The sequence below is a fragment of the Nycticebus coucang genome, chromosome 13 (assembly GCF_027406575.1).
Source record: "Nycticebus coucang isolate mNycCou1 chromosome 13, mNycCou1.pri, whole genome shotgun sequence".
Lineage (NCBI taxonomy): Eukaryota > Metazoa > Chordata > Mammalia > Primates > Lorisidae > Nycticebus > Nycticebus coucang.
In genome coordinates, this window is record NC_069792.1 from 40,785,633 (window position 1) to 40,801,873 (window position 16,241).

The 16,241-nt window shown below is 36.8% G+C and overlaps 1 protein-coding gene and 1 pseudogene across 1 annotated transcript; one reads left to right on the plus strand and one right to left on the minus strand.

Moving 5' to 3' along the window:
• The window catches only part of LOC128563707 (serine/threonine-protein kinase Sgk3-like), a 427,955-nt pseudogene that overhangs the window by 63,819 nt on the left and 347,895 nt on the right, over positions 1 to 16,241 (minus strand).
• On the plus strand, positions 2,534 to 5,556 carry LOC128563711 (minichromosome maintenance domain-containing protein 2-like). The gene is made up of 3 exons (XM_053559140.1): positions 2,534 to 3,655; positions 4,876 to 4,998; positions 5,128 to 5,556. Exons 1-3 carry the CDS (start codon positions 3,466 to 3,468, stop codon positions 5,238 to 5,240), a joined length of 426 nt encoding a protein of 141 aa, XP_053415115.1. The 5' UTR covers positions 2,534 to 3,465; the 3' UTR covers positions 5,241 to 5,556.

Consider the following 16,241-nt stretch of genomic DNA (forward strand, 5'->3'; position numbering starts at 1 on the left):
AGGCAGCCCTTATTTATCTTGACAGAAGTGGAGGCCTCCAAAAGTTTATAGATGATTGCAAGTACTACAATGGTATGTTTGGCAAAGATGACTATTTTATTTCATTTTATTTTTTTATTTTATTTTTTTTTGTAGAGACAGAGTTTCACTTTATTGCCCTCGGTAGAGTGCCGTGGCTTCACACAGCTCACAGCAACCTCCAGCTCCTGGGCTTAGGCGATTCTGCTGCCTCAGCCTCCCGAGTAGCTGGGACTACAGGTGCCCACCACAATGCCCGGCTATTTTTTTGTTGCAGTTTGACCGTGGCTGGGTTTGAACCCGCCACTCTCGGTATATGGGGCCGGCTCCCTGCTCACTGAGCCACAGGTGCCGCCCTCATTTTGTTTTATTTATTTATTTTTTTGAGACAGAGTCTCATATGTCTCCCTCGGTAGAGTGCTATGGCGTCACGGCTCACAACAACCTCAAACTCTTGGACTTAAGTGATTCTCTTGCCTCAGCCTTCTAAGTAGCTGGGACCACAGACACCTGCCACAACACCTGGCAATTTTTTTTTCTTGTAGTTGTCATTATTGTTTAGCAGGCAGGGCTAGGTTCTAACCTGCCAGCCTTGGTTGTATGTAGCTAGCGCCCTAGCCACTGAGCTGTGGGCACCGAGCCATGAGTTTATTTTAGAAACTCTCAACTAAATTCCAACATATAATTATCTTGACTATGACTTTTATCTGTTTTCACAGATTCTAAACAAAGTTCTGCTGTCTATCGTTTCAATATTTTAATAAATCCTTCTGATGTTGTTGAATTAGATGCCGAACTTGGAAATCACATTTTACATCAGCCTTTACAAGCTGCTCGAGTTTTTCAATCAGTAAGTTAAAGAAATAAATAATTTTATACCACATGGAATTTTTGGTAACTTTTTTGTTTGTTCGTTTGAAATCATAGGTCTGTTTTATTGCTGTTAACACTCTCTCATTAATTGGACAATTACAAACAGAAACTCAAGTAAGTTTTAGTGAAATTTAGCAAAGGAAACTCAGATACAAACTTTTATGATGACTTCTAAATAAATATTTTTGTATTCATTTATTTTAACTGAGGAAAGAGGATGACTTGAACCCAAAGGTTGGAGATTGCTGTGAGCTATGATGCCATATCACTCTATCCAGGGCAACAGCTTGAGACTGTTTAAAAAAAAAAAAATTCTTTTTGTTTATTAAAAGGTATACGAGGGCAGTGCCTGTGGCTCAGTCGGGAGGGCACTGGCCCCATATACCAAGGGTGGTGGGTTCAAGCCCGGCCCCGGCCAAACTGCAACCAAAAAAATAGACGGGGGTTGTGGCGGGGGCCTGTAGTCCCAGCTACTCGGGAGGCTGAGGCAAGAGAATCACCTAAGCCCAGGAGTTGGAGGTTGCTGTGAGCTGTGTGAGGCCATGGCACTCTACCGAGGGCCAGAAAGTGAGACTCTGTCTCTACAAAAAAAAAAAAAAAAAGGTATACTATATTTTTTCAAAGTTCAATGAACTATCTTACACATGCATTTTTATTCCCTATATTGTTACTTATAACATTAAGCACTTTTATAATAAAACATTTCAAACATACCCGAAGCAAAGAGAATAATATACTGAATCTCTCAGATTTAGTGTTACAATATTTTGCCATACCTGTATCGTCAGTTTTTTTCTGAAATATTTTAAAGCGAATCCTAGATGTTCTATTATTTTATCCCTACATACTTTAGTATCAACCTCTGAAAACTATGAACATTTTTCCTATATAACTACAATGCCATCATCACTCTCTTACAAAAGTAACAGTAATTCCTTGATATCATCTAACATCCATTACATATTAAAATTTGCTTTTTTTCTCAAGAATGTCTTACAATTAGTTGGCTCAAATCAGGACCAAAACGAGGTTCACGCATTATAATTGATTCTTACATCTCAGTAAGTCTCTTTCAGTCTAGAACTATTCCCTCCCACCCTTTTTATACCAATGACTTTCTGAAGAAACTAGTTAATTGTCCCTTGTTATATGACCTGAAGTTGTCTAATTGCTTCTTTGTGGTGCTAGTTATCTTATTCTCCTGTACCTCATATTTCTAAAATAGAAGTTGGCTCTAAAGGATTTTTTGATTCAGAGTCAACTCGTTTTGACAAGAATACACCATTGTTGATATAATGTATTCTATATTGCACTATATCAGGGGGATATAATATCTGTTATTCTACTTTTAAGTATCACAGTCGATCAGTGGGTTCATGTGATATCATTCTGATCTCTCCATTATATGGTTTCTCATCAACTTTTACTTAATGGTTTTAGCAGCCATTGATCTTCATTGCCTAGAATCTTTGACTTTTTTTTTTTTTTTTTCGTAGAGACAGAGTCTCACTGTACCGCCCTCGGGTAGAGTGCCGCACAGCTCACAGCACCCTCTAACTCTTGGGCTTACGCGATTCTCTTGCCTCAGCCTCCGGAGCAGCTGGGACTACCGGCGCCCGCCACAACGCCCGGCTAATTTTTTTGTTGTTGTTGTTGCAGTTTGGCCGGGGCTGGGTTTGAACCCACCACCCTCGGCATAGGGGGCCGGCGCCCTACTCACTGAGCCACAGGCGCCGCTTAGAATCTTTGACTTAATTAGGAGTTGTCAAATTGCATTTTTTTTTCAATTTTAGCATTTTTTCTGAATTTATTAGCTAAAATTACTCCATAGAAGAAATTTTTCCTCATCAACTATTTGCTTACTTTGAAATACAATTTTTACTGGAAAGACAGGATAAATGTGTGATTCTTTACCTTTATACATTTTCAGAAAGTAACAAGTTGAAATCTAGCAGCTTCCGATGATGAAACTCCAAGGTTTTTTGCTTTTTGTTTTTTCTTTTTTAAAATATGAAGAACTCATGGACTTTTTAATATAGCTGATATTTTAATGAATCTGTTATTCCTTTTGATGCTCTTCAAAATTGCACCTATGTCCTTTTGACATACATATGCCATTTGCTTTTTATGGATCCCTTGATTTCTGTCACAAGAAGATGCCCCAGTCCATGTGGTATATTTTCTGTCCCAGACCTGAATCAGCCATTTCTCCAGGGAGCTCTGGTTCCTTTTAGTGAGAAATGGTATTTACAGATCACATTCTGGGTACTAGGAGTTCTTTGCTCTTGGGTTAACATTGTTTTTTCAAGTCTTTTCAGTGGATATAGCAAGGAAATGTGTACATTTTTGGAAAGATGAGTTCATACCGATATTTTCAATTAAAAACACTAGATTATAAGATTTTCACTTCTTTGATTTTATACTAGAACCTCTTTTCTCTTATGCTTAAACGTTTGTTGCTAACATTAACAAATCATTTAGTTAATTTACTCAGCAGTATACTTACTATATTGTAATGCAAGTAAAATTGGATCTGCAAATTTTAATACAATTTTATGTTCCTATTAGATTAATATGGTGCTGAAGTTAACACATTTACCTGCTCTGCCAAGTTATGCTCTTGATCTTAGTGACTTTCCACTTGATTATACATCTCAGAGATTTTATATGCTACAAGGAATTGTGATTGCAATGACGACTGTAACTAAGCATACACAAGGTGCAAGGTTCCTTTGTACAGATGAAGCATGCCCCCTTTCAAAAGGTAAACATTAAAATGGAAAATCAAAACATCAAGCAACTTATTGTTTAACCCAAAATTATGTTTATAGTTAGTTAGAAAACATAAAGTAGAAAGAGTGGAATAAAATTTGATATCTCCTAATGTGTATACTTTTGCTTTACTAATCTTTTTTTTTCTTGAGACAGAGTCTCAAGCTGTCACTCGAGGTAGAGTGCTGTAGCATCACAGCTCATGGCAATCTCCAATTTTGGGGCTTAAGTGATTCTTTTGCCTCAGCCTCCCAAGTAGCTGGGACTACCAGGCATCTGCCACAATGTCTGGCTATTTTTTTTTGGTTGTTGTTGTTTGGCAGGCCTGGCTGGATTCGAACCCTCCAGCTCCTGGTGTATGTGGCTGGTGCCCTAGCCACTGAGCTATAGGCGCCGAGCCTGCTTTAGTAATCTTTAAAAAACATTCTTTCTCCTTTTCTCCCCTGGTCCCAACTTAACAAATGCACCTGTGTTGCTGAAGTATTTGTTCTTTTTCTTTTTTTTGGAGAAAGAGTGTCACTCTGTCACCCTGGGATTGAGTGCTGTGATGTCGGAGCTCACAGAAACTTAACATTCTTGGGCTCAAGAAATACTCTTGTCTCAGCCTCCCCAGTAGCTAGAACTATAGGCAACCCCCACAATGGCTAGTTTTTCTATTTTTAGTAGAGATGGGGTTTTTCTGTTGCTCAGGCTAGTCTCAAACTTCTGAGCTCAAGCAATCCACCCACCTGGGCTTCCCAGAGTGCTAGGATTACAGACGTCCTTCCTTCCTTCCTTTTTTTTTTTTTTTTTTTAGAGAGTCTCACTCTGTCTCCTGGGCTAGAGTGCTGTGGCATCAGCCAACTTCACAGCAACCTCAAATTCCTGGATTCAAGTAATCTGATCTTCCTATCTCAGCCTTCTGAGTAGCTGGGACTACTGGTGCCCACCACAGCACCTGGATCATTTTTTTTATTTTTGGTAGAAATGAAGTCTCAGTTTTGCTCTGGCTGGTCTTGAACTTCTGAGCTCAAGGGATCTTCCCACCTCACTCTCCCAGAGTGCTAGTATTTCAGGCATGGGCCACTTGCCAGGCCATGAATAAATACAATTTTTAATGGATTGAAAATAGCTAAATCTGAAAATAAATTATGAAATAATAATTTATAATAACAATTATTGTTGTTTAATAATAATAAACAATGAAATAAGCTTTTCATTGTTTTCTTTCAGGATTTCAGTATATAAGAGTGCATGTGCCTGGTGCTACAGAATCTGCAACAGTAAGAAATGACTTTTTGTGTAATCTCTGTGCATCTTCACTTCAAGAAGACAGAAAATTTAGAGTAGTTGGTGGTAAAATGCATTTACATTTTATAATTACAATTTGTAAAATAGTGTCAGTTTGTAAAATAGATATTTCAATGCGAAAATTACATTGAATATATATTCTAATATGTCATTATTTTTTCACTTTTCCTTAAGATAAACAGATAGTTGAAATAATTACCACAAAGGCACTTCAGGCTTATCGAGGATATTCTAACAACCAGCCATTTAGATTCCAGTCTCTTACAATTTTCCTAAGAGGTAAGTAAATTCTGTTTGAAGTCAAAATAAATTGCTATAAATTATGTAATTGACTTGTTTATACTCATATATTATAAATAGTACTTCTATAGCTTAAGAACCACATCTTCTTATTCTTGTGTGTTTTAAAAAATATTCATATTTAATAATGTATCAATTATCCAATTAGTTATACAACACTCACTTAAAATGATAGGCATGTACTAGCACCTGTCCATAGCACTATGCTAAGTAAGTCCCAGGGTTACAGTAATTTTAAGGCAATGATCTCTCATTATTCCGTGTGTGTCTTCAATAAATATTGGAGTTATTGCTCAGTTCTCTGGAGCTAGAGAGAAAAGGAAGAAAATGGAGATCATTGTTTAATCTTCACAGAAAGAAAGAAGTTAATCCAGGCCACCCCTTGTGAACTTGTCTTTCACAGCTTTACCACCAGTCAACTTCTAAGTGTGGAGGATCAGAATGTTTGGAATGATGTTTTAAAATAAACTTGGAACTCATGAAAAGCCTTGCCCAGTTTGTAGATACAAGAGAGGAACCTAGTATAATGCCAGAGGGTAGACTTTGTAAATAGACAGACCCTAGATGTGAATTTCAGTTTTGCCATTTACTAGTAATTTAGCCTTCCGCGAGTCACTTAATGCTCTCTGTTTCTTCAAATATAATGTTGAGGTAAGAATATCTACCTATCTTACAGTTTACAATTAGATAATGTATGTACAAGTACTCAGATGTTTTGTAGACAGACAATATATGTACAAGTACCTTATATGTATTGAAGACGGTAAAATTGTCTTCCCAAATAAAATTATTACTCATAAGGTCACTTTTATTAACATTCTTTGTTATTTAATGCAAAGATGTTTCATCTTATATAGAATGATTTTTTTTCTTTTGACGATATTATAGAAGAGTATCTAGTTGCTGTGTCACATGCTTCTTGAAGTTAATTCATCATTGCATATAAAAATCAAAATTTATCAGCAATAAAATTGTATCAACTTACATTAATAATGTCACTGTATATGGATATTATACTAAATAAAAGTAAACACTCAACTCCTGAATTGTTACTAGTTCTGGATCTTTAAGCCATATGATCATGTACAAGTTCATTTAACGAATATATATATTCTTCTGTTTAATAATTTTAGATGAATCGGTGAATAAAATGAATATAGGAAATGAATATAAAATTATTGGAATTCCTACATGTGTAGAAACTGCACAAACTACTGTCTGTATAGAAGCAAATAATATAACTTTTTGTAATTCAAAAGGTAAGGAAAATATAAGCACCATATATTAACAAATATTTAAATTTAAATCTGTTCAGCAAATAAATATTGTTTGCCTGTGTGCATTCTTCTATATAAGAATAGAAGTTATAAACAAGTTATAACTTATTATAAGTTAGAAACATATATATACATATATAATTTGTTATAAGTTATAAACAAGACAGTCAAGGTTCCTCCTCTTAAATTGTATGAAAGACAGATAATAAACTTGTAAACTAATCAATAAGACAATTTCAAATAATAAATGCTATGAAAGAAATAAAACAAGACAATGTTGTGAAAGCCTCCTAACAGACAAGACTCCTTTCTTTGCGCTAAGTTTTATTTTATTTTATTTTATTTTTAGAGACAGCGCCTCAAGCTGTTGCCCTGAGAAGAGTGCTGTGGCATCACAGCTCACAGCAACCTCCAACTCCTGGGTTCAAGCAAGTCTCTTGCCTCTGCCTCCCAAGTAGCTGGGACTACAGGTGCCCGCCACATCGCCTGGCTATTTTTTATGGTTGAAGCCATCATTGCTGTTTGGCGGGCCTGGGCTGGATTCAAACCTGCCAGCTCAGGTGTATGTGGCTGGCGCCTTAGCCACTTGAGCCACAGGCGCCAAGCCGAACTAAGTTTTATTTTTATTTTTATTTATTTTTTTTTTTTCCAGGGCTGGGTTTGAACCTGCCACCTCTGGCATATGGGACCAGCGCCCTACCCCTTTGAGCCACAGACGCTGCCCTAATTTGATTCTTTTTGTCATAATTAGCAATGAGAAAAATGCTTCAGGATGCCAAGACTTAGAGGTTACTATACCATTCTTTATTTTCTAGTAAGGCAGTTCTAAATAACAGTTTTGATCTGAAAAAGAGAACTATAAAATAGCATAATTTTCCTCAAGTGAGTGCTGAACCAATCAAGAGATAAGACAAGAGCTAGTTACAGTGGCTCACATCTGTAGTCTCAGCTCCCAGGACGCTGAGGTGGGAGACCAGGAGTTTTAGACCAGACTGGGCAACATAGAGAGCCCCTTGTCTCTAAAAAAATATTTTTAAATAAGATAGGCCAAATGCACAGCTCATGCTTGTAATCCTAATACTCTGGGAGGCTGATGTGGGAGGGTTGTTTGAGGATAGGCGTTTAAGACCCGTCAGAGCAGAGTGAGTCTTCATCTCTACAAAAAAATAGAAAAATTAATCGAGGTGGTGGTGTGTGTCTGTCTCAGCTATTCAGGAGACTGAGGCAGGAGGATTGCTCAAGCCCAGGAGTTAGAGGCTGCATTGAGCTATAATGACACCACTGCACTCTAGCCTGGGAAACAGAGTAGTTTGAAACCCTATCTCAAAAAAATAGACTAAATAAATTAAATAAATAAACCAACAAATAAATAAATAAGACAAAAGATAAAAGCAGAAGCAGATGAGGGCCAAAATATTACCTTTATTACTGATAATTTCTTTTAACAGCTCCAGCAGATTTTAGCATATTAAATAAACAAAAGTGGAGAGCAGACCTATTCTTTTAACTTGGTTCACAAATATCTAAATGTAGAAAAGTCTGGTTAAATCTTGGGTAGAGCTAGAATTTTTGGAATGAATAGATAGCCATCTGCAATAATAGAGGCCCAACTTGAATTTAAATGTAAGTGGATTCTAAATATTTCTACTTATCTTGAAAAGAAAAGTTTATTAAAAGAAAACACTGATGGGCTAGTTTAGTGATCTTTTTCAATATTTTCTGCTGTTGAGTTTCTCAAGATTTATTGATTTTGGTAGTAGAACATGTTTCCCAGGCTAGAGTGCAGTGGTGCCATCACAGCTCAACGCAGCCTCTAACTCCTGGGCTTGAGCAAACCTCCTTACATATAGGCTAAAAAGTGTGCTTTCTTATGCTGACATCCAGAATTAGGCAAATTTACCCACCCAAATGTGTCAAGAGCTGGGCTAAAAGGCCTCACTTAGTCCATGGGGATGGGTGAGTATAGAAGATCATTGCTCTATGACATCAGCCAAGAGGAAGGAGACTGGGATATACATGCACTGCATTTTTTCCCCAAATTGATCAATTTGATAAACCAGTCATTCAGGAATTGGAGAGATCTAGGGGATGGAGAAGATCTAGAATGTTGCAATATAGTACAGTATAGTGCTTTCAAAGTAGTAGAATATAAATCTTTCCTTTTAACAGCAACATTCGAAGATTCCTCATTCTGCTTATTGTCCCTCATTGAAAGTGATACTATTTCACCAGGTGCAGTGGTTCACACCTGTCATCCTAGCACTCGGGAATGAGTTGAGACCTGTCTGAGCAAGAGTGAGACCCTGTCTCTACTAAAGATAGAAAAATTGGGGTGGGTGCTTGTAGTCTCAGCTACTCAGGAAGCTGAGGTAGGCGGATCACTTGAACCCAGGAGTTTGAGGTTGCTGTGAACAAGGCTGATGCCATGGCACTCTAGCCTGGGGCAACAGAGTAAGACTCTCTCTCAAAAGAAAGAAAGAAAGAAAGAAAGTGATACCCTTTCAAAGACAGATATGCAAACACAGTAAGCAAGAGTTCCATGATCTGGTTCTGCTCACATCAATCTTTGAAAAAAAAGAATGAAGAATTTGTCTGCAGGCCCCAGTCAATCTGTTTGAACACACAGGGTGATCTCTTCCCTTTATCATACTTCCTGGGGTAGAAATGATAGACCAGTGTGCCTCCAATCATAATTTAATATCATTGTAAGAATTTGAATATGTCTTTAAAACTATAATTTGATATTTTAGATAAATGGAATCAAGTGTCTGTAATGTGTTTTCGTTTTAAATCCCTTTCTAACGTATGTGTTAATATTTATTTTCAGTTCCTTCAGGAATTAGTGACGACTTCAAGCGTCTCCTTTCCTTGACTTCCAGTTCATGCTGGAAGTTTACAGCAATACTTGCCAATATCTTTGCATCACAGATTGTTCCTCCTGGGACTTACAATTGGCTCAAACTCTGTTTGTTGATGAGTCTTGTACAGACAAGTGACCGTAAAAAGGAACTGGAAGATTGCCTGGATATTTTAATTATAACAAGTGATACTCTACTAGTAGACAGGTAAATATGTGACATGAACTTTTTTCTTTTTTTTTTTTTATTAAGCAGACCTAGGCAGACCTAGGCTTCAAACCCCCTACCCATGGTACACAGGACCAGCACTTTAAGTGAGCTACAGGTGCCCAACTACATGAATTTTTTAAAATGTTAATTGGCCACAGGTTTGTATAAATTTTTTCAATAAGCATTATTATAAGAGGAATATTTAGGATTTATCTGAACTAGTATATATAATTATTCTAGTCACTTTTTATCAATAAAGTAAAAAAGTTTTGAAATGTAAGTAGATAAATGAGATATTTGCTTTTAATATTTTGAGAGTGTAACCACTCGAAGTTTGAACCTTTTCCCTCACTCATTCCTTTGCGGATATGTAGCAAATGCATCCTTCCCAGCCTTCCTTTTCCCCCATTCCCTGGCTCTACCTTTGTGCTTTGTTTTCATTTTTTAGTAATCTTCCCCGCAAGGAGCCAATAAGCCGTTTTTAAATTTTTCTCCATGATTCCATTCACTAATATTGATTCACTGTACCCAACAGTGCCAAAATGACTGTTTTGGTGATACCTCATTCCTAACTTTGGAATAGGCCTCTACTCAGAGTTTTGTGGCTCCCCATTAGCAAGTACCCTTTTCTTAAAAAGTTACATGAATGTTCACAAAATTTAGAATAAGCTCCTTTTAAAATATTTTGTATGTAATTCTAAAGCAAAAAATAAATTTATAAAGTGAATTTAAAATAGAAAAATGCAAATCACCATCATATTAATTATACAAATAATATTTTGCTAAAATTAAATTGCCACTTGTAATGATCCAAAATTCCATATATTTCACCACTTTGTTTTCTACTCATGAAAGTATTTAGTTCCCTGACATACTCACCATCTCTGGCTATTTCCAAACTTTTAAATTTTATAATCTGAGAGGTAGAAAATAGTATTTTATTTTTATTTGCATTTCTTAAATGCATTTCTTATTTCAACTGGAAATAACTTTCAGCATCATTTAAATCTTACTAAACAATTGTATTATTTTTTATAAACCTCCTAATTTTGATCATTGTTTATTTTTCTTTTTTTATTGTTTATTTTTCTAAGTTTTTTATCTACTTCTTACTAATTTGTGATGACAGTTGTAAATTAAGGCCTTTGTCTCTTTTCCTGTTTGTCATTAACCATTTGACTTTTCTTATGATATTTGGGTCTATATGGCAGATTTAATTTTGTTTGTCTTTAAGTAAAATTTGTTTATAGTATAATAATCATATCTTATTATTACCATTAAAATCAATTGATGAATTTTAACAAATACATAGACCCCTATACTCGCTACCACAATGAGCTATAGAACATTTTTATCACCCAAGAAATTACCCTCATTCCCTCTTCCAGTCAGTTCCTGTCTCCACAGGAGATTTCTGTAACCATAGATTTATTTTCCTATTGTTAAACTTCATAAAATGGAATCATACAGTGCATCCTCCTTGGGGTCTAACTCTCTTGTTTAACAAAAAGTTTTTGAGATTGGTCCAGTTTTATGCGTCAGTACTTCATCATTTTTTTTGATGAGTAGTATTCTCTTATATGAATATACCGCAGTTGTTTTTCCAGTCTCCTAGTGGTGGATGTTGAGTTTTGCATGTTTTGACTAGTATAAAGCTACTGTAAACATTCTTGTACAAGTCTTTTTGTGGAAGTATTATTTTCATTATCTTGGGTAATACCTGGGAGTGGAATTGCTGTTTCACAAAATAGATGAACATGTAGTACAGTATTTAACTTTACAAGAAATTGCTAGTTTTCCAAGGTGGTTGTACATTCCAGCCAACAATATGAGAGTTCTACTTGTTCCCAATCTTATCAAAATTTGTTTTGTCAATCTTTTTCATTTTAGACATTCTAGTGACTATGAAATGGCATCTCACGATTCTCATTTGCACATCTCTGATGACTACTGATTTGAGCTCTTTTTCATGTGCTTATTGTGGCTATTCATACATCATCTTTTATGAAGTGTTTCTTCGAGTTCTTTCCGTACCTTTTGAGGAGCATGCACATCTTAACAATATTCAATCTTCCAATCCATTAATGTTGTCTATCTCTCCTTTTATTTACATCTTCTTTAATTTCTTTCAGCAATGCTTTATAAAGATCATGTATGTTTTGTTAAATGGATTCCTAAATATTTGATGTTTTTGATGCTACTAAAATAGCATCGAATTATTTTATTAAATTCATTTTCAATAGTTTGCTATAAATATATAGAAATACAACTAATTTTTATATTTTGACTTTGTATTCTGTGACCTTGCATCAGTAGTTTTAAAAGTTCCCCACCTAATATTTTGCTAAAATTAAATTGCCACTTGTAATGATCCAAAATTCCATATATTTCACCACTTTGTTTTCTACTCATGAAAGTATTTAGTTCCCTGACATACTCACCATCTCTGGCTATTTCCAAACTTTTAAATTTTATAATCTGAGAGGTAGAAAATAGTATTTTATTTTTATTTGCATTTCTTAAATGCATTTCTTATTTCAACTGGAAATAACTGAGCAGCGCCTGTAGCTCAGTGGGTTGGGCGCCAGCCACATATACCAAGGCTGGTGGGTTTGAACCCCGACGGGGCCAGCTAAAACAACAATGACAACTGCAACAAAAAAATAGCCAAGCATTGTGGTGGGCGTCCGTAATCCCAGCTACTTGGGAGGCTGAGGCAAGAAAATCACTTAAACCCAAGAATTTGAGTTTGCTGTGATCTGTGACACCATGGTACTCTACCCAGGGCAACAGCTTGAGACTCTGTCTCAAAAAAAAAAAAGTTCCTCACCTGAGCTCACATGTTTGGGACCAACCTGAGCAAGATAGCTGGGCGTTGTGGTGGGCGCCTGTAGTCCCAGCTACTCCTGAGGCTGATGCAAGAAAGTGGCTTGAGCCCAAGAATCTGAGATGATTGCTGTGAGCTGTGATCCCAGCGCACTCTACCAAGGTCTACAAAGTGAGATGTCTCAAAAAAAAAAACAACAAAAAAGAGTTGCCATGATATAGAGGCAGATGGGACATTGGCAAGCTTAATGCAAAAAAATCTAAATAAGCAAAAGAAAGCAATCTATAAAAAGAAGAAGGTTCAGTTCAAATGTCATCTCTGTGTAACTTTCTGTGGCACCCTTCTAGCAAGAAATAATACTCCCTTCTGAATATTTTGAAGATATTATTTTAGTACTTACCGCTTTATGTTTTAGTTTTTTATGTCCTCCTTTTTAGGCTTTCTAAGTTAAGGACCAAATCTCATGTATGTTTTTATCTCTAGCAAGTAGCTGGTATAGCACAGGTATTCAATAAACATGGAATGAAAGTAAATTTAATTGTGTATCTGTTAACACATTCTGACTTCTAAAAATCAAATAAAAGTAATAAAAATTTTATTTTTTTTTCCCCTTAGGCTTTTGAATTTTAGCATAAGCCTTGTTCCCCATGGTATATGTCATCTAGTCTCTACTGAAATTTTCCCCACTCTATCCAGGAATAAGTATGGAACTGGAGCAGTTAGCATTCAAGCTGGCAGTGCTTTGCTAGCCAAAGGTGGTATCTGCTTTATAGGGGATGTGGCTTCACACAAAAAAGATAAACTTGAACAGCTTCAATCAAGTAAACTTTTCTTCAGATTAATTTTTACTTATTTAACCTATACTCTTCATCAGTCAAGGAGTTATTTAACAGTGAAGATAGAATTGCATATGTTTTAGGAATTCAGAAGTTACATTAAATGCCATTTTTCATTTCAGGTTTATAAATAAAAACAGGGGAATTTGTCTCTACAAAAAAAAAAAAAAAAACAGGGGAATTTAATGTGCAAATGTCCTGTGCTAGCCTTTGGTGTTGTGCTAACACGTGAGTTTATATTGGGGCAGATTTATTTCCTCTTCTTGTCTTATTGCATTAGGACCTCCAGTACAATGTCGAAAAGTAGTGTGAGAGGGGAATTCTTGCCTTGTTCCTGATCTTAGCAGGAAAGCCTAAAATTCTCATCATTAAATATGATGTTAGCTGTACATTTTCCATAAATTTTCTTTATCACATTGAAGTTCTCCTCTATTCCTAAGTTGCCGAGAGTTTTAATCATGAATGGGTATTGGATTTTGTCAAATTCTTTTCTGAATCTATTAATATGATCATTTTAATATGATTTATTTTTCCTTTAGGCTGTTAGTGTGATAGATTACATTACTTAATTTTTTTTTTTTCTTTGCAGTCATGGCCGGGGCCAGGCTTGAACCCCACACCGCGGGTACATGGGGCCGGCACCCTACTCCTTGAGCCACGGGCACTGTCCACATTACTTAATTTTTGAATATTGAACCAATCTTGCATACCTAGAATAAATACCACTTGGTTGTGGTATATAATTCTCTTTATACATTGTTGAATTTGATTTGCTACTACTTTGTCAAGGATTTTCCATTAATGTTCAAGAGCAAATCTGCTCTATAGTTTTCTTTTTACAGCAGAGAAAGGGTTTATTTTGCAAAGCACTAATAAAGACTAGCAAATTCTCTCAAGTCTGTCTCTCTGAGAATTGGGGGGACAGTTTTTTTTTTTTGCATTGAATTTTTTCTTTGGAAATTTTTGGCTGGGGCTGGGTTTGAACCTGCCCCCTCCGGCATATGGGGTCGGCGCCTTACTCCTTTGAGCCACAGGTGCCACCCTGACAGTTTTTTTTTTTTTTTCAGGTTAATTGAGGATATAAAGAATTAGGTTACAGTGTTTGCGTGTGTTAGGTAAGGTCCCTCTTACAGTAGTGTCCTGCCCCAAAGAGATGTGCCATACACCCTAACACTGTGTCCATTAAGTGGGAGCCCACCCATCCCCCTCCGTCCTCCCCTGTCCCCGCTTCCTTGTTACAACACTCCCCACCTTGAATTGATTTGAGTTTTTCTCTTATGTGGGCATGTATTAGATGTCTACTGGGTTCATATTAGAATTGAGTCTATTGGATTCTTGCTTCTCCATTCTTGTGATATTTTACTAAGAAGAATGTATTTCACTCCATTCAGGTTAATACAAAAGATGTAAAGTCTCCATCTTTTTAATGGCTGAATAGTGTTCCATGCTAGGATTATAGGGATGCTTCATCGTGCCTAGTCTAATGTAATAGTTTTTGTAGAGATGGGATCTATGTTGCCCAGACTGGTCTCCAACTTCTGGCCTCAAGCAATCTGCCTGCCTCGGTCTCCCAAAGTGCTGGAATTACAGGCGTGAGCCACTAATGTTTAGTAATCCACTGGGATTACTGGCCCTCACCTCTGCATCTCTATGAACGATTTCTGGTATCCCTTAAATTCAAGTGCTTTAACATGCCTTTCAAGGCTCTCCTTGTTGCAGTTTGGCCAGGGTCCGGCTTGAACCTGCCACCCTCGGTATATGGGGCCGGTGCCCTACTCACTGAGCCACAGGTGCCACCCATCAAGGCTCTCCTTGATGTGAGAATATGGACTAATATAGTATTATATTTATTCCTAGGATTTTGAGAATTAAATAAAATAATACATATCAAGTATTCATCTCCTCCCTGAAAGCATCATGTTCTTTTGCTTTTTTCCTATACCTAGAAGGTTCTTCTCCTATTTGCCTTCCCTGACCTCTTACAACTGGATTATGGCAGACAGTCTTGTTGCCATCCCAGGAGACATCCTCAGCCTTCTTCCCTGATAAAGGAACACTGATTTTGTTTATGTTACGGGCTTAGACCTAGGGCCAGGCCCATTACAGTCACATACTTTAGAACGATGTTTTGGTCAATGAGGGATTCCGTATTAGTACCATAAGACGATTAATACCCTATTTTTTAATTACCTTTTCTGTGATATATTTTTGTTATATATGAAAATACTTACCATTGTGTTAAATTGCCTACATTCTGAGTTCAGCAGCATGCTGTACAGGTTGGTAGCATAGGATCAACAGGCTATGCCAAAGAACCTGGGTGCATGGTGGGTTATACCAGCTACGTTTGTGGAAGTACACTCTGTGATGTTTGCACAATGACAAAATGACCTAAGGACCAATTTCTCAGAACCATCCCCATCGTTAAGCGACATATATTTCATTTTCTTTCAACCCATTTATCTGCTTCCCCTGCCTTCTGTGGTAGATGCTGGGCATAGACTCACTCAATAGCTAGTCCAGCTTCCTTTTATTGGTCATTGGATACTTCAGAGACTGAAAAGCTAAGTATTATACTGCCTGGACCCTTTTGCAGTTAGGATTCTGGATATGAATTAGGTCCTGCCTATCAAATGCATTCATGCAAGACCTGAATTCTAAATCAAGTTGTATAGGGGCTGGGTACAGTGGCTCATGCCTGTAATCCTAGCACTCTGGGAGGCTGAGGTAGCAGGATCACTTGAGCTGAGGCATTCTAGACCAGCCTGACCAAGAGGAAGACTCCATCTTTATTTAAAAAAAAAAAAAGAAAAACTAGAACAATTAGCCAGGTGTTGTGGCAGGTTCCTAGTCCAAACTACTTGGGAGGCTGAGGCAGGAGGATCACTTGAGCCCAGGAGTTAGAGGTTGCAGTGAGCTATGATGACACCATGACAACTCTAGCCCTGGGCAACAAAGTCTGTCTCCAAAAAAAAAGGCG